The 19,635-nt window shown below is 38.1% G+C and overlaps 1 protein-coding gene across 1 annotated transcript; it reads right to left on the bottom strand.

Moving 5' to 3' along the window:
• Window positions 1-838: 838 nt before the first annotated feature.
• On the bottom strand, window positions 839-14,322 carry LOC140157306 (heterogeneous nuclear ribonucleoprotein R-like). The gene is given in 10 exon segments (XM_072180448.1): window positions 839-2,661; window positions 3,528-3,670; window positions 4,353-4,502; window positions 6,136-6,341; window positions 6,822-6,957; window positions 7,381-7,557; window positions 9,333-9,440; window positions 9,915-10,150; window positions 10,854-11,041; window positions 14,120-14,322. Coding segments are annotated over 10 exon segments (2,118 nt in total). The 5' UTR covers window positions 14,308-14,322; the 3' UTR covers window positions 839-2,075.
• Window positions 14,323-19,635: the final 5,313 nt, after the last annotated feature.

Below are 19,635 nucleotides of genomic sequence, written 5' to 3'. Positions count from 1 at the left end.
TGTTTCGTCGTTTTTTAGCAAATTTTGATATCTTCAAACTGGGTACAAGTTTTGAAGGCAAAGGGGTAAAATAAGAATTATAAAAACCACATTATGATGGTCTTTTTAGTAGCAATAGAAAGTTTTTACATCTTCACTAAGTTTTGAATATAAAATTTTCGATCACAAATACCATCAGGTCAAAGAGATTGCGACCTGATCCAGTCACTCGCTGATGAAAGATGGAGTTCCATCTGAAAATTCTGAGGTAGGAATTAATTCCATGTGTTTGGATCAAAAGTTTAAATCACCATTTTGTTTGTTGGTCAGGTCCACTCTTGATATATTCTGCATTATAATGATATTACAACAGATTTGAAACTTGCAATGGGGAATAATGAACAGCTGTGTTGCAGCATGCAAACAATGTAAATTGTGGGTTTTCTTCTTAAAACTCACACAGACATGCTTCAAATGTTGGCAAGCTGGGAATTAGGAAAGCACACTATGGAAAAACACTCGCTTTTAAATTGCATGCAAATCATGTTGGTAATTTTTTAGAATTTGCTCGTTTTTAATTACAAAAAATAACACTCAAAAAAGCATGTTTACTTTTGGAAAAAAATCGTGCATACAGTATAAATTAAAATTCTAAATATTAAAGGAGAACAAAAAGAGGGAAATAACAGAAACGGATCACAGTTGATCAAATAGGAAAAATGTATTTGCATGCTTGAAATCTGCTTCTTCCTTATAAAACCAAAATTAAAAATAAGCTTGAATGATATTTTACAACACACATTACACACAAGTGCAAAAAAACCAAACCTGATCAAATTGATGACCTGGAATAAATGGATTAGTGCGCCAAACAAAAGCTGTTTTAATTCTTACTTGATTCAACTTGTCATGATATAAACAAATCTTTATTGAAAAGAACAAAAAACATCTAAAGTCCCTTTCTCCTTTCCTTACAAGCACAGTGAAAAATTGGAAATAAAAATATGCAAATATGGCACACTATTAATTATATAGTAAAAAAATCAGTCACATGAATGTGGCCGAAAAACGTTTCAGACGCAGTTCAAGAAAGTACTTACAGTTTCTGTTAAGCATTTGGAGCTTTGAAATTTGCTTTAAAAGAAGTTTATTTTGAAATGCTAGCTGTTTTGTTCTTTGATTTTTAATTTACACACAAAAATTCAGAGCTACATGGTTTGGAATACAATTAAAGAGTAAACTGGAATTTAAGCTTGTTCTTTTTTTTTTTTCTTTTTGCAATAATCTACACAGTGAAAGTTAAATTACCAGGAAAGTTTCCTTTACATTTTATTACCTCTAAAAAACAACAAGGACAATCACATGATCTAGACTAAAATTGGCTTCATTTAAAACACCTAATTTGGCTAAACGTTGAAATTTCCACATTACCAAACTGGATTAAACAACATTGATTTACAAAAGAGACGACTTCATTTTCCACATTAAATTTCCTTATCAAAGCTTCTGTAGTTCTGTGTACAATATTGGACAGACGTAGCATCTGATATTAAAAATAGTCTTTTTTTCTGTAAATTGGAGACAGAGATTTGCAAAGTTTTAAGAGCAAGCAGCTCCGTACAGTTTCATCCAACATGGTTTTTCGTTTTGCTTACAATCTGAACAAGAAATAGCACTAATAAACACATACAAGAATAGTAAACATCTAATAATCCTGATAAATCAGTGCAATATGCACTTGAATGTCACTTGTTTTTAAATAATGTTCCTGCTCCGTGGGATAAAAATATTATACAAATGCTTTGTTTCTTCCAACCTTTTCTGTTTTGTTTCTTTTTGAAAGTTCAGTCACTGTGCTGAGAGTGCAAGCATTTTGAGCTTTCAATTTATTCATAATTTGGTTGTGTGTTGTGCAGTTTATTTCCCCTGGGGTTGTTTCAAAAAACTTGCTTTGAATTGGGTATCTCAAGGCAATTTATACTTTTTATGCTTATTCACCTGGAATTTCACCAAGTGGATGAGAGATGAGTTTGGAGCAGAGATGTTTGGCAGGACAGAAGGCTGGCTTGATGGTTAGTCAGATAGAGTAGCTGCATCTAATTCCACCCAGCACCATAGTTGTCCGATGACCATGAGTCTTTGCCGTAGCCACTGTTGTAGTCATACCCATAGCTTTGTTGATCTAATGGCTGTTGGGCAATGGGCTGGGCACCCCACTGGCCTCCTTGAGTGTTGCGTCTTTTGGTATCCATCTGTTGTGAGCCTTCAAACTTCCTTTTCCCACCAATGTTGCCTCCACGACCACCACGTCCACCTCGCTGACCACCACGACCACCTCCCATGCCACGTCCACGTGGACCACCACGACCACCTCCCATACCACGTCCGCGTGGACCACCACGCATTGGTCCACCACCACCACGTGGACCTCCTCTACCACGTGGGCCACCACGGGGACCTCCTCTTCCACCATAGCCACCGTACCCATAGTCATAGCCTCTATCGTAACCACCACCATAATCATCATAGTATGGGTCCTGGTAGCCACCAGAGTAGTCACCATAGTAGTAATCGTCCATGCCGTAGCCTCCATAGTCACCCCTGAATCTATCACCACCTCCGAAACCACCTCGACCGCGACCACGCCCAGGGCCCATCATTCCCCCACGGGGACCACCAAATCTGTGAAGGGAAAAAGTTGGCAAAATTATAGAGCGATCTTAAGTATGTAACAATGATCATTTTGCTTGATTGCTTCACATTAAGGGGGTACTACACCCCTGGCCAATTTTGTGCCTATTTTTGCATTTTTCTCAAAAACTATAGCGCATTGGTGACAAGTAAGATATGTATATTATAGGGGCAAGGACTACAACTACTGCACTGAAAATTCAGCAACTCAAGGCAAGTAGTTATTGAATTATTGATCAAATACTGGTTTTCCCTCATTTTTGACTGTAACTCCACAACTGTTGTATGTGCTGAAATAAAATTTCCAGTGCAGTAGTTGTAGTCCTTGCCCCTATAATATACACATCTTACTTGTCACCAATGCGCTATGATTTTTGAGAAAAATGCAAAAATAGGCAAAAAATTGGACAGGGTGTAGTACCCCCTTAATTGTGCCCTCCAAAAAGTTATAGGAACACACTAGCATAAAAAATGAGCTATTCATAAGGGTACTTTTTTATATTCTTTATAATTATTTGTGGAGTGTATACAGGCACAAACGTTTAAAACTATTGACATCATGGTTGTAGGAGTGGAGCATCGCCTGATCTATGTGATTAATGCTCCCCAATGCGTACCCAGAATTGAGAATTAAATAATTTTCTGTAGTTCCCTTGTGCCTATTCCATTTCTCATTCATGATGATGATACAAATTTAAAGAGTCCGTAACACACCTAAATTTCTGTGCGAGTTTAGCTTCAAATAATCGGTAAATTGTTATACAAACCTAAACATTTTTTGGCATTAGCCATGTTGTTGACCAAGTTTGGGCAATATAATCACACTCAACACTTCTGTTTGAAAGTACTGTACTTACCCAGGTCCACCGAATCCAAAACCACCACCAAATCCTCCTCTCATTTGCCTCTTCTTTTTCTCTTTGTTGTCCTGAGGTGGTTTAGCCAAGGAGACTTCAATTGAGCTTCCTTCATACTCCTTCTCGTTCATTTCGTCTATTGCCTGGTGATAGAAAAATGTATACCTTGTTACATAAAAACTTCACTTTCTCATTCTGCTGATAAAAGGGAAGGTAGGAATGTATTTCTAAAGAGTATTTCCTCAAGTTAATGTATGTTTATGAATGGCTATACTATTTGTGAACCTTCAATACTAATTACTACTAAATTAAGACCAGCTGGATAATAAAGAGTGTTGGTGAACAATGAGCAAAATATTATACACCCAAGGGATTTGTTCATTCTTATCGACCAAACTGACTTGTTCAGAACTCTAGCATTGTAATTCAGTGAACAAGATGCCAATATTATATAATCAGAGCCCCATTTTCGTGTTTCACATGGACGAAGAAGATAACAGACCACGTACAAGTAGTCAAGTCTCAGCATCACCCGATAATGCGGGCCGATTGTTCTATGAAATGCGACGTGCAAAACTGCTACGCACTACCGCATATTTTAATGGTCTATCACGTAATCGCAAAGGCATGATTGTTAGACACAGCATGATTGAACAATCGGCCCTCATGAATATGCAATTCACAGCATATAATACACAGGGACTTAAACTGCTGATGGTCTGTAGTCCGTGTTGTTTCAGCAGCATGCGCGCAACAAAGTGCAGGGAAAAAATGCACTTTGTATGTCAGCATATTTCTTGATAATCTGCCCTGAATAAAACCTACCTTGAGTGCATGATCCCTTTCTTCAAAGTGGACGAAGCAGTAGTCCTTCATCTTCTTCACTCTTTCAACTTTGCCGAACGTCTCAAAATGTGTTTTAATCTTCTCTTCTGTGGCTTCAACAGTCAAGTTGCGAATGTACACTACTTTTACCTGTGACACAAGAAAAAATTACAATATATTCAGGGGTAGAAATAAGGGACCATTTCCTGATAGCCATCCGGGCTATCTAGCCATTTTTTCTGATAGCCCTGAAGGAAATTCAATAGCCCTGAAAAAAGACATTGTTTTTGAACAATTCAAACCAATCGTTTGTTCAAATATTCAGTTATTAGTGAGTAACCCTTACCCCCTATAATCAGGAGTAGCACTAGGTTTTAAAACCAGGGGTTCTCAGAACCCCTGAACCCCCTGAAAGTGTTAAAAATATGCGCTCAAATCCTAAAATGAAGGGCTCTTAATCTCGAATCTGTCAAGTATTGAATGTACCGTGTATCAGATTTTGTGATTTTGGTTTATACAATGATGTGTTACCGGTATAGATTCATGGTATAAATAGTTAAAGCCTGGCAAAAAATGTGATCTCGCTTTTCACGCCACGATTCTCGCCTGTAACCAACTATCTCGCTTTTTAAGAAAGTTCCCAAGCAGTTTACTTACTATAAAAGTGTTGCTTTATGCCATAAAAGTTCGCGAATTCCACAAAATGCAGTAAACTTCGACAAAGTGCAGAATTCAACACCATTGGCACCACATGGAACCCATGCATTTCTCAATAAAAATGACATTTCATTGCAAATGAGTTCAAGTTTAGGTCAAATATTATGATATTTATTGAATTACTGGAGTATGATGACTATAAAACATAATTCAAGGGCAACTTTTTGTCATTTTTTTTCTTCTACGGCCGATCATTGTGTCGTATTTCACCGATGGCATATCTCTACACACCACCCACAAAGCATTTCTTTCCGATCCCTAGAATTAGAAAATTTTCCAACTCATGTACGTGTCATCATTCAGCACTGCAATAACTTAGCAGTAGTGGTTCTAGACAATATCGCAATCTGTGTAATTATGCCGGCGGAGTGTATTTTATTTCTATTTTTAAATTATGTTACAATGCTACGGTGACTTCACTTCAACAAATGTCGTTACATTGCATTTTATGTTACATAATTTCTGGACAGGCCGTAAATATTGGAGATCGAAGCTTTTATTTTTCTTTCACATGTTTTCATTTTTCATGCGCAAGATGAAAACCCCTGTAGTCCGACGGGCTACATGGAGATAAAACCCAATAGCCCGACAGAAAACCTAATAGCCATGGCTATCGGGCTATCGCTTATTTCGACCCCTGATATTATGTTGCATGTGGTTGTCACATTAGAATCACATCCCTACTCCTTGTGCTGAGCAAATTTCTGCATAAATGTATGAACTGAATCAACTGATTCTCTCAAAGAATCATGTCTCCTCGAAAATCCCCATAAAATTCCTTTGCAAGAACCAACAGTGATTTGCGCACTATGTGTGAGATGAATTTATACCCTTGCAATTTCAAACGGAAACAACTTTACCTAACAGAGGAGAAAAAGAGCATATTTTGTGCAAGTTTGATCAGAATTTACAATGTATTCTAGTAGTAAGTGTATCTGATTATATTAAATTTTATCTGTTAATTCCAGGAATCTTGCTGTTTTCATGTGCCTCTGCTGGAAAAATTCTAGTTTAGTTGCATTAGTAAATGTGGATCAATAATATTATTTTGTCACAACTTCCTTACCTTTGACATTGTATCATTATCTGGTTCAACGATAGGATCAGCCCAGTCTACATTTACAGCTATGTTATTCCAGATCTTGATACGTCAGCTCATCATTTTCCTCTTGGCCAGTGAGGCAGATTTGTGGCTATCATACTCCAGGAAGGCAAAGCCGCGGTTCTTCTTCTTGTCTTCTGAATGATAGATGATCACATCTACTAACCCAGCTGTGAATGGAGAAAAGATTGTTAGTGTTAGTCCTGGTTTTAAAATAAAGGTTCCAAGTCTGTCACAACTTCTCAAGTCACATATTTCACAATTCTGACATTCGTGGCTCCAGGAAACATTTTAACACCCACCTGGCAAGCAGTTTTGTGGGCATCAGCTTCATCCAAAATCTTAAGGTTAGCAGTTTAGAAAAAGGTGTTGGCATGGAAGGTCAATAGTAAGGTCATTAATCCTACATAATTCTTTTGTGCTCCATGAATTTGCGATCTTCTGGAGCATGTCTGAAGGATGACTCGACTAATTACTTTCCATGTGTAGTTGTGCATCCCGAGTTTCTTCCTTTATGATCAATGTACACATCAAAGTAATTCCAAATAAACAATTCAGGAAGAACACCACTGTAGTTGTTGCACAAAAAAAAACATGTACCAGTAACAAACTGGGATTTAGATTGACTATGCTAGTATACTGGTACTTACTTGTGTGTTTTTCGAACTCCTCTTTGATTTCATCTTTCGATTTTGTCTTGGGTATTGAACCAATGTACAGTCTGCTTTTGGGGATGGAAATATTTACATTTATCTGCCAGCTTTCTTTGATTTTGTAGCCATTGAGCTGTGGGAAAGAAGAAGTTAAATCATCATTAATATACGGTAATTTCAATCTTCCTAGGGAGCACGTAATTTCTATTGTTGGCCTGCCTAAGAAAATAAGACAGTTTGCGACAAATTGACCTGAATCAGTCGCCCGACCTGACGTCTTATGGTTTTGTGTTAACTGTTAACGCTAGTACCAGTATTTGATTTAATTTCTGTATTATTGTGTGCACCTTCATGACTCGTCCAAACATACACTTGGGAAGTTGAGATGATATAGAAATTACAAATTATAGAACAGATGATGTGCCGCGATTCCCTATGAATATTCTTCCCATCTGTCGGGAGTTGTCACGGATATACCTGTACTGTACGACTTGTTTTGGCCATTCCGCTGTGAAAAGTACATGTCCAACACAGAAATCAACCCGAATTTTCTTACCTGCTTTACTGCTTCCTGAGCGCCTGTTCTGTCTATGAATGTTACAAAGGCATAGCCTCTGTTTTGACCTGTCAGTGGGTCCATCATAAGCCTGAGATCGTAAATAGTACCACATTTTTCAAAGAGAGGTATCAGAGAATCTTCATACAAATCTTTGGGGATCTTGCCCACAAACACCTGGTGGAGAAAAACAAGATATTATTTCAATTTGACAAACATGACAAATAATATTTCCTAAACCAGTACAGGAATCCCCAACTTATTTTGCAAAAGTAAAAGAAAATCTCAGTTTCATTCTCTTCACACACGGCAGCTTGTCTTGAGGCAAAAGTAGTTTCAACCCACCATGTTTTAAATATTGTTTTGCTGCTCACCCATAAAGCTAGAGCACCGTCATGGACAATAAAGTTCATTGCAGCTTGCAGTTCAGTGCATTTTGGCACGTACACTTCATCCATCATATCAGGATGCGGCCTCCATCAGCATGGCTTGGGATCACAAGTTTTTAGATCACTTTGGAATTTACAAGCTCCAGCTAGTATTGAAGTTCTAGGGCTGTTGTCGAGTAGAACTTACATTGTGGACAATCGGCAAATCTCACGATCCAACATCATCATGTTGTCGACAAAGCAATAAAGTCAAAATATAATGCTCAAAGACCACATTGTGCATTGTTTATTTACACTGAAATATTACCGAATACCACACAGTGACGCATCATCAGAATATTGGAATTGTAATAGAAAGATAATCTGCACCACATGCAAATGAAATTAGAAGACCTGTGCAGTTATTTTATGGGAAATAATGGAGATGGTAACCATTTCATAAGCTTATTTTTGTCGACAATTGTTCCATGTTTGTCGACAATCAGGAAAGTTGTTTTGCCGACAACCGTATCAGTTTTAGGCTAGCTGGTGCAGGGTGCACCATTTGCCTTTTTGAGATATGTTGGGAACAATAGGATGGCGCTGTACAAAATGGTTAAATTTGCTGGGTCCTATTTCCATCTCGAAAAGGCTAATGGTACTCATTTTAGCACCATTCTTTTGTAGAACATCACACTCGGCAGTCCACGCTTTATAATGCGTGCCGGTTCGAAATTCTGAAAATTGGTGAAAGCGTGGGGGTTTAAACTTTTTGGGTAAAAAGCGTGGACTGATATAAAGCGTGGGATTAAAATAAAAAGCGTGGGGCTTCTTCCAACTTACAGTATATTTTTATTGAATGATAAAATAATCATAGTTCCAAGAAATATCACCAAAACTTGCACACTATGTCGCAAGATAAAATTCCATTTGATGCAGGCTCGCGCTTGTTTACGTGAATCCAGTGCAATGTACACAATATCCTCCCCCCGGAAGCGCTGCCAACTCACCTTCGTCTTATGCAAATGTCCGATTTTCCATGACGTGTTATTTTTCTTTACATTGATCGTATATGAGTGACGCCATTATCATGCATAATTGATTGAGCGAAGCAGCACGGAAGAAGTAGGATATAGTCGCTGAACATAGCATACGCCAAGTTTCATGACAAGAACAACATTTGAACGCCATAAAAGTACAGTTATTCATTAAAATGCTTATTTTACAGTACAGTAGTAGTTTTTCACATATAATTTGCATTGTTCACGTAATGTATCAACTTTTAATGGAGAGAAAAACATCGGACTCGCACGTGTACTGTAGGTGCAGAATTCGGCGTACTTGATACTTCGAACCAAATTGTGTATGACTTTGTCAGTTTACAAATAGCGGAAAAAGCAAAAAGTGGTGGGGGTCAAGAATTTTCAGTATAAAGGGTGCCTCAGTAAAAAGCGTGGGGGTCAGGAATTTTCAGTATAAAGGGTGCCTCAATAAAAAGGGTGGGGGTAAAATAAAAAGGGTGGGAGTCAAACCCCACTGCCGAGTATGAACATCCATTATTGATCGCAGTAGCGGATGACTTACCTCAGAACCGGACACTGGCGGGTCACCCTCCCATTCTGGTGGAGGACCCCCATATTTCCTCTGCCCTGTTGTGACATCGAGTGAGTACCCTGTTCTTTCCAAAATTTCCTGCAATATAAAGAGTGATCATTGTTATTAAAAAAGATTCATGATTAGAAAGGCAACCCAGTATTTCTTCTTTTTAACTGAATTTTGCGGCGCACCGATAGCTTCACATTCAAGGCTAGACCCATTGCAAATTGCTGTACCATAACACCATGAAAAGGAATGTAAGTTCAGAAGTAAACACAGCCAATCAAACCGGAGATATAAGTGGCGGCCAGGGGCCGTTTAGCCTCTGGTTCATTGAAAATAGCCCCTGGTTCCCCGTAAAACCTCATGAACCAGGGGATATATCTTTTAATAAGTATCCACTGGTCTGATGCTTCTTATTTCCCAGCCTGATTGAGTGAGGTATCAAAATGTATTTGTACACAACAAATTTTCTCATCCATTGAATAGCCCCTGGTTCCCTGTAAAACCCTGTGAACCAGGGGATATTTTTTATATAAAGTAGCGACCGAAGTAACACTAGATACCCACCTTAATCTTTGCCTCATCAGGTCCTTTGGCTTCTACTGCTGCTGGTGGGCCGCCCGACTTCATTCTGCTCTTTTGTCTGTATGCTTTGATAACACCACACAGGAAAGCACTCTTGTTGTTGACATGTGATAAGTCGCTGTCAGCAAACTGTTTGAGGACACCTAACGAGCTCGACTCATCAAGCTCCTTCAGTGCTTCCAGAGCTCTCTCATCCAACTCGTCTTCTGCCAAGATTTCTGTCAAAAAAACGAGAACATACGTTCAGTACTGAAGCTGGAGATCAAGGAATATAGGAAGCTCATTCCCCTAAAATGTACTCAGATGGGCCACTAATGTTTGCAAATCCAGTTGACCATGTCAATGTGTGATGTTATTGTTATTGGGATGCAGCAGATGATCTAAAATGACATTTGGGGTTTTGAGTGTTCATTTAAATTTAAATTCCGACTTGGGAAAATGTTGCAATTTGTACAATGTAGTACGACTGCAGGAGTTTTCCTAATCCATAAGAAGAGGTCTACATGCTGTAGTTCCCACCCACCATGTGGCTATATCATGTGGGTGATCAATTGGAGTGCAAAGAGGCAACTGGTTGTGACATCACCAAACTCGCCAAAATACAGTTCGGACGTTCCTGCAGACCCTTGATTTTTCAATCTAGCGCTTCCGCAGAGATACTATTTATGCTGCATTTGGAGGGTCCATAAAAAAATGCAGTGCTTTGTTCTAGCGCACCCCTGCAAGTATCTCCTAAGGTGTATGAAAATTCAATCTAGCGCTTCATAGAGATACTATTTATGCTGCATTTGGAGGGTCCATAAAAAATGCAGTGCTTTGTTCTAGCGCACCCCTGCAAGTATCTCCTAAGGTGTATGAAAATGTTGGTAGCCCTACCAACATTAAGTTCATCATAAAACATAGATCTAGGATATTACTCACTTTTTACAAGAAATCTGTCAAGCTCTGCAGATACTTTTTCTGGGAATCCCATCCCCAAGTATTTGTCAAAGTTTTCTGTTCTTTCTTCTGTCTCCATTGGTTCCTCTGACCCCTGACCACCATCTTCCTGCTGAAATTCTTGTTCCATCTGTTGTTCGTCTGCCATACCGTTACCATTTGTTGACATACTGCATGAACATACAAATTTGTAAAAAAATGCATTATTTGCAAACCTACATTACCAATCTAGATTACCTTGCCTTGAGCTCATGTTTTCCTAAACAATAGCCTAATTGTTTCCATTTATCCAGACTTTCCAAGTTACTCAATAAACAGGAAACAAGGTTGCAGCCATGCCAGTTGTTTCTCTTTTGAATTGCTCACATACATTTCTGAACAGTGTTCGAAATACCACATGCATGTAACTTTGACTCTGTGCATGTAGAATTTTGCATGTGCATGTAAAATTTAGTGAAAATCAGACAATTTCAAGGGAAAAAGTTGTGTGCTGCAAGTTTTAATTAAAAATTGTATTTCGACCCCTGATTCTGAACATAATTAGGGCCTATAATTGCAGTGACAGTGTCATGGGTCCTTCAAAATCAAAATTTAATTTGAACAGTACATTTATGAAGTGCTGATTTTGACCCCTGAAATCCCATCAAAATAGAAACATCTGTTTTAGCATGTCAGACACAGCCAGTGAGTGACCACATTCATCACCCGGGTCACAACTGGTTCAATTCAGAAGAAACTAGTGGCAAATGGTGGTCATAGACCACAAACCTAGCTGGGGCATGTTGGTGTTTCGGAGGTATCTGACCCTGTAAAATTTTCTAAAACGCTTTCTCTGGTCATGAGGTTTGCTTTCACCGAGTTTGTACCTCTTACAGATGTCCAGATAATGCAATTCTAAGATTAAGCCCCGATGACCTTTGACCTGACCCCTTCAAAATGTTCCCCTGAACTTGAGATCTGTTGTCACAGAGTTTGAGCCGTGTACCTCTTACAGATGTCCAGATAATGAAATTCTAAGATTTAACCTAAGATGACCTTTGACCTGACCCCTGCATATGTTTCACAATTTTCTCTAGGTCATGAAGTTTGTTGTCAGAGTTTGAGCCCCATACCCCTTACAGATGTCCAGAAAATGCATTTCTAGAATTTGACCTCTGCATGACCTTTGACCTGACGCCTGCAAAATGTTCCCCTGGTCATGAGAATTTTTGTCAATGAGTTTGAGCCACATACCCCTTACACAAGTTACAGATGTCCAGATAATGCAATCGTAAGATTTTGCCCCTTTAATGACCTTTGACCCCAATTCCGTGTACAAGTTATTGGCACTGGGTACAGCCGATGCATATGTGCAAGTGACGTCATTGTGCTATGTAATTTGTGGTAGGATAAGCATTTTGAAGGTATTTGGTTATATACTGGTAATGCTCCCTTAATGACCTCTGACCCCAATTCTGTTTACACCTTATGGGAACTGGATATAGCCGATACATATGTGCAAGTTACGTAACCGGAGGGTGTAACATGTAGAAGGAGAAGCATTTTGAATTTTATTGCCAGAAAGAAGAAAGAAGAAGAAAGAACGGATAGCAAAACAGGACCTAGCTCGGGGGGTTGGAAACCCCCAGCTAGGTAATTACCCTTCATTTGGACCACTAGTCCACTACAATTCCCAATTTTGTCAAGGTTGCCAAACTTTGATGGCCCACCATTCGCAAACAAAATGTAATTTTGAATTTGTTTCCGACCTCACAGTCACATGTAGGGATCCATGAAAGGTACCTTCCAAAGGAGCCAAAGGAGAGCATGGACTGACCCACCATGGGGGCATTGGGGAAATAGAAAAAACAGACTTTGGTTTTGGACAATGCAATCAAACAATGACAACAAAGTACTAACTGCTACCACACACACTACAACTTTAGTAATTCTCTGCACATGTTTCAGTTTCAACTTTTTGTTCTCTATTTCAAGGACTATTGACCAACGTATGCAATTATTGTTATTGATCAGCATGGATTGTGAGCACAATAATAGTCCTGAATAGAGAATCCAGCTTAGTGGCTAGGCTGGGCATTCACAAAGGCAATCAATAATCATATGATCAGGTTGGACAATGTTAATTTGCATTGCTATCCATTTAAACTGCATCTTGGCTAGTACTAGTAGAAGCATTGAACTGGCTGCGTCACAGTGTCCAAAATTATAAGAAAAAAAGATGCCTAGTAAAAAGGTGGGCGAGAAATCAAATTTGCTTCTTTTTACCCCAGTCATGCCACTCAATTTTAATTTAACAGTTTAACTCAAAAAAGTGCATCTGTTACCCAGAAATATCTGTCTTTTAACAAAGAAAAATAATTCAAATTCAAATCACAGGCACCACTGGTTAAATAACATTCTCTCGCATAAAAATGGCTGACAAAACAAAGCAGGTGAAACCGGAAAGCACCCAAAACCCAGGCCATGCATATGTACAAATCAAATGAATGTGGCGCAGTTCCCATGGCAATGTTTATGTTTACGTACGTATAATGTGAAATGTGCTTACATGATTTTAGTTTTTCCTGCACATTTCCAACGGGAAACAATCCCGGACGGCAGACTATTAGAATGCTTTATCGCAGCATGACAATGAATGTGCAAAACAAAATTGAATTGAACTCAAATTATCATTTTTTCCTTTTACATGTTTTAGACATCAAATTCAAAATGTAATTGCAAGAAGGTTTAAATTCAAAACTAAAAAACACCGAAACATTGAAACAACAAATCAACGCAAAGCCATGATATATATTTAGCCATTACTACACAGTCAGAGACCATGCATTGTAAATCAAATAATGGCGTTGATAGCACACAGTTCAATATCGAAAAACAAAAACACCAAGTCCTGCATGTACATGCAAAATTCATGTAAACAAAACCGTATTTACTGTAAAAAATCTCATTTTAGCGTTCAGAATATGATAAACATTAATGTTATATTAATGAAGATTTAATATTGGATTGATACGTAATATATTTCCCAAATCTACAACAATAACCTACAGCATGTAACTCAAAAAACAGTACGCAGTTGCGCAGTTAAATATGTCATGTCATTATCACACGTGTGGTGACGTACAAGACCTTTAATTTTACGACTTCCAAAAAAGTCAAATGTAAAAATGATCGGCTCAAAAGTGTCTCTAACATTACCTTAAACTAGTGGTGTAATAAAAAGCACCAAAATAGTCTTGAACTCTTACCTGTGTAAAAGAAAAACTATGTCCCGATTTCGCTTGTCCCCACACGGTACCCTATGTGTAGAAAAGGAAGCACAAGTGACAAAGACCGATGGCGTCCTCTTCACAATTTTTTTTTTCACGCTTGTTTGGTTTACGGGTTTCCCATTCATAAAATCAGGGTGATTAGGGTCAAATGAGGTCAAGGGCATATTTTCCCGCGCAAATAAGTTATGTACGGAAAACGTTTTGAGTCGCTTGTTTTTGAGTCACCTAGATCGAGATAGTATTGGCCAAAATAAAAAGTTTAGTCCGGCTTGACCATAGAACTTTATTTTTTGAAATTTTTACCTAGCTGGGGGGTTTACACCCCCCAGCTAGGTATTGTAATCGTTTGGTTCTTCCGCTGGCAACAAACCACTGTAATCTTCCCGTTTTCTTCCGGGGTTTTCTTCCGCTGGCAACAAAGTTAGTACGAGGAACCCATACCGTAGTAGCTCTGCACAATAGGTAGATAGATAGGGCATACTGATAAATGATGTGTCTGTTTTGCCCTTATTTAAGTTTGTGTTGGGAACTACAACTAGAGGCAAATGATGGTCATAGACCACAAACCTAGGTGGGGCGTGTTGGTGTTGTGGAGGTATCTGACCCCTGCAAAATTTTCCAAAAATTTCCCTGGTCATGTTGTTTGTTGTCGCCGAGTTTGAGTCCCTTTCTCCTTACGGATGTCCAGAAAATGCAATTTTAAAATTTGACCCCAGATGACCTTTGACCTGACCCCTGCAAAATGTTCAAAAATGTTTCCGTGGTCATCAAGTTTGTTGTCACCGAGTTTGAGTCCTGTACCCCTTACAGATGTCCAGAAAAGACATTTTAAGATTTGACCTCTATACGACCTTTGACCTGACCCCTGCAAAATGTTCCCCTGATCATGAGATTTGTTGTCACTGAATTTGAGCCCCATACCCCTTGCAGGTATCCAGAAAGTGAATTCTAAGATTTAACCCCAGATAACCTTTGACCCAAAATGTTCCCCTGATCATTAAGTTTGTTGTCACCAAGTTTGAGCGCCGTACTCCTTACAGATGTACAGGAAATGCATTTCTAAAATTTCACATCTGCATGACCTTTGCCCTGACCCCTGCAAAACGTTCCCCTGGTCATGAGATTTGTCGTCACCGACTTTGAGCCCCATACCCCTTACAGATATCCAGATAATACAATTGTAAGATTTTACCCCCTTAATAACCTTTGACCCCAATTCTGTATGCAAGTTATAGGCGTGTGGTATAGCCGATGCATGCAAATGACATCATTGTACTATATATAATATGTGACAGAAGAAGCAGTTTGAAGGTATTTGGTTAAATACCGAAATGCCCTCTTAATGACCTTTGACCTCAATTACATGTAGGAGGAGAAGCAATTTGAAGTTATTGTCAGAAAGAAGAAGAAAAAAGAAAGATTGGATAGCAAAACAGTACCTAGCTCGGGGGGTTGTAAACCCCCAGATAGGTAAGAAAGATCGAATAGCAAAACAGTACCTAGCTCGGTGGGGGGGGGGGGGTGTAAATCCCCCAGCTAGGTAATCAACATGATCAATGCTCATCATCTGCACATTATTATAATATCCACAACAACCATGACAACCGCCAGTGAACTTCTGAATGGTGAAATCGAGTAAGTGGCTGACATCACCTGCTTGGAGGTCAGTGAAATTAGAGTTGTGACTGGGTTGCAGCAAGGGGTGGTTTTATTACACAATTGGGAATCAACTTCCAGCTGCAAGTCTGATTCTACTTTTGATCTCTGTTCTGACAATGCTCACTATATAGTATACTTCCATGATTATATGTGCAAGTGACATAGCATTTTGAATTTGTTACAGAGTATGAGTTTTTTTTTTCCCAAATTTGTCAAAGGTTATTCAATGAATATACAAATATATTGGGGTTCAAGAACTGGGCCATGATAGGTGAGTCTCTGTTGCCAGCGGAAGTACAACACGACTGATTCTAATACCTAGGTTTGTGTAAACCCACCTAGGTAATTAGTGTGCCATGTCTCTGATATCAGTATTAGGCCTATCTGTACACGATTTTTCAATTGGGACATTTTGTATAGGCCTACATGAATTTGTATTATTATTTTTTTCATGATTCAGTGATATAGAGGGTATAAACACATTTTCCAAGTGAAAACTACTCCACTGGATATGCCATTATTTTCACATCAAAGACCCTGGGTCTAGATCGTTCATGTCATTGTACCCTGGCTGGGCTAGCAAGTATTTAGTAAACCTCAAAATTATGCTATTTGTCCCTGTCCCACAAAATGAGTACAAATTCAAAAAGACATACTACAAGTATGCCTGCAATTGCTGCAAAGCCGCGATTTGTTAGCAAATATGTGCAATTTTGGAAAAGACATCTTTAAATTTTAGAAACCAAATCAAAAACCAATCTACAAATGTTTGGGGCACTGACTGAAAAGCTATTGAAGTAGCTACAGCAAAGAACAAATACTTGCAACAAGTTATTTTGTCCTTATTTTCAGAAAGCTGGACCACAGCACATAATTCCAAACTGTCACCCACAAGCATTAAATCACTTGAATCGGCTCAACAATTTGAGCATCATCATGATAATAGCTGCTGCAAACAAACATCAGATGTTAGACATGTTAAAGAATTACAAAAACAAATTCCACTTTCCTCATAGCAGCTATCCCAGAGGTGCCATCAGTTATTTATGGTTTTACTAAACTTTCTTTGCAAGTCCCACGGAGACTGCCCACAATATTAACCCTCACAGGTTCTAACACACACTATTACCACAGAGGAACAGCCTCTAGTAAACAAAGGCAAAACAATTTTCCATGACATCAACTTGGGTTTCATACTTTAACCCTCTCTGAGTCTCTGTTGCCAGCGGAAGGAATGGACTAAAAAAGAATACCTAGGTGGGTGTAAACCCACCTAGGTAACAAAATGAAATTGCACATGTTCTTTTGCTCATCTACCAGGGCACAGTTCTTGAACCCCAATATATTTGTATATTCATTGAATAACCTTTGACAATAATGGGTACAAAAAACTCATACCCTGTTCTCAAAATGCAATTAACATCTGTTCGTCATCCAAGCCCAGGGAATGTGTGTATGAGAGGATTGATGGCTAATATGATTTTGGAAGGGCTCAGTGGGAATTGAAAGGTTATTGCAAAAAACTTGAATAATAGTGACAGTGATTGGTGTACACTCTAAATTAGAAAGACTTGAAATATTAGTTGAGACATGTAAATTTTTAAGTCTTTAAGATTTATTTTACGCGGGGTTGGATTTAAATTTTACTTTTGGGATTGGGAAATGAAAATCTATTTTTATATCTTTCGAAAGACTTAAACATTAAACCAATCACAACGCGGCGATGGTGCATGCACGTGATCAAATCGAAACGTTTTCCTGGACTGCTCAGCCGCCATCTTTCTTTTGCGATTTTGTGTGGTGGCGAGCGAATGAATGAAGTGATATGGACGAATTTGTTTTGCAGAATGGCATCCCAAATGCTGTAATTGCCAATGTCAGTGACTATATCTTCCATGAAAAAGCTTACATTGTTGTGCACGAAGGGCCAATGTGAACATTATCTTCAATCGCCAAGGTAGTAGTCTGTGCTTCTGCTGTATAAGCTTACCTATACACATATATAATTTATAAATGGGTAAGCTTATTTCCATGAAGGATCACACTCGGCCACTGCAGTGACACTGGAATTATCATGGCACTGCTGACTATTGCTTGAACTTTATGAAAGAAGTAGTCCTGACTTGGTATTACTTCTGTGAATAGACGTATTACTTGATAAGAATTCACACAGACTTGTAATTAATATCGATATTTAAATCCCCATAAAGATTTATATTATTTTGAAATAAATCCCAGATATGCTTAAAAGTAAATCTTAAAGGACTTGAATATTAAATCCAATGGACTTGCTGTCACTTGCATTTTTAATATTTCAAGGATTTGACATTTTAAGTCTAAGGATAGTCTTATTTTTTTAATCCAAAGGTTTTGTCACTGATTACAGTCCGCCTTGGATTTAAAAATTAAATCTTTTAAACTTGAAAATAAGTCTTTGAAGTATTAACATTTGCTCTTTGTAAATTTAAACTTTTAATCTGAAAGTTTAATTTTTAAATCCTGTGGGACTGAAATTGATAAAACTTTGTAAAGACTTATTTTAATCCTATATTGATTGGTCCTAACTACAGTCTTTGAAAGTTTTGTAAGTAAGTCTTTTGGATTTGAATTCAAATCCCTGTAATTTAGAGTGTATAGTAAGCAATAGTTAAAATAATGGCAGGTGAAAGCAAAGCTACCAGAGTGCCCTATTTTACATCTCTGTACAGAAAATATGTCAGTTTACAACCATTATTATAATAAATTATACCAGATATAGTACACTCTTAGGGGCATATACCAGTTCATCGACCCATTATGCCTTAATAATGGGTCACTACTGCTCTGAGCGAAGACAATAAATAAAAAAAGGAACATTTCTGACCAAATTTATGGTCCCCAAGAATTGTCTGGTCAATTATCCTTTTTATGATTGAAAGAAAAACACCACATTTTATAAACTCTTGTGATAAGAACAGGGTCAACAGTGAAATTGGTTTTGAAATATAGAAACCAGATTTTGAACCATATAAGAGAGTGAGATTATTGGGGTCACATCCATTTTCAACTACACCAACACTCTCGTTTCAGTACCATACCGTCTGCACAAGGACATTACTTAACCAGTTTTAGTTCTGCTGTATTCTGATCAAGTATCAGTATAGATGTAATCCCAAATCTGAAATGTTTTGAGTAAGGGGTTAACGATCTTTGAGCATTTGCTATTATAACTGTTTACATATTTAGTTGATGTCAACTTATTTGTATTTTCTGTGTTTTGTCATCTTGAATGAGCAACAAACAAGGTAAGAAAATTATATCGAATTCATTGTATTAATTTTGTAATTCTAATAATATTGGGTGGATGACTTAAATTTAGATTAGATCAATACGTGTCGATATTCATAAATATGTCAATTCAACAATTTAAAATGAGTGCTGCAAGTCCAACCATCATAATGTGTGCATCTTTTTACCTAGCTGGGGGGGTTTACACCCCGCCGCTAGGTATTCTTATGCTATCCGATTCTTCTTTCTGGCAACAAAATGCACATTTTTTGCTCTAGCTCAGACATGCTTCGGCCGATTTTGACCTAACTTGGTCACAAGCATCATTGACCACAACCATACATGTCACCTGACTTTTAATGGGTTAAATGTCACTGAGGGGTCAAATAAGCCAAAAATGTGAATTGAGCTAAAATTGTTTTTCTTCCTACATACAACATCCTACAATGACGTCACTTGCACATAAGAATCGGCTATATCCAGTGTTTATAGGGTGCACACAGAATTGCGGTCAAAGGTCATTAAGAGGGCATTACTGGTATAAAACCAAATACCTGTAAAATGCT

This window comes from Amphiura filiformis, chromosome 7 (genome assembly GCF_039555335.1).
Source record: "Amphiura filiformis chromosome 7, Afil_fr2py, whole genome shotgun sequence".
NCBI classification, from domain to species: Eukaryota; Metazoa; Echinodermata; class Ophiuroidea; order Amphilepidida; family Amphiuridae; genus Amphiura; species Amphiura filiformis.
This window is presented reverse-complemented; position numbering and strand designations above follow the sequence as displayed.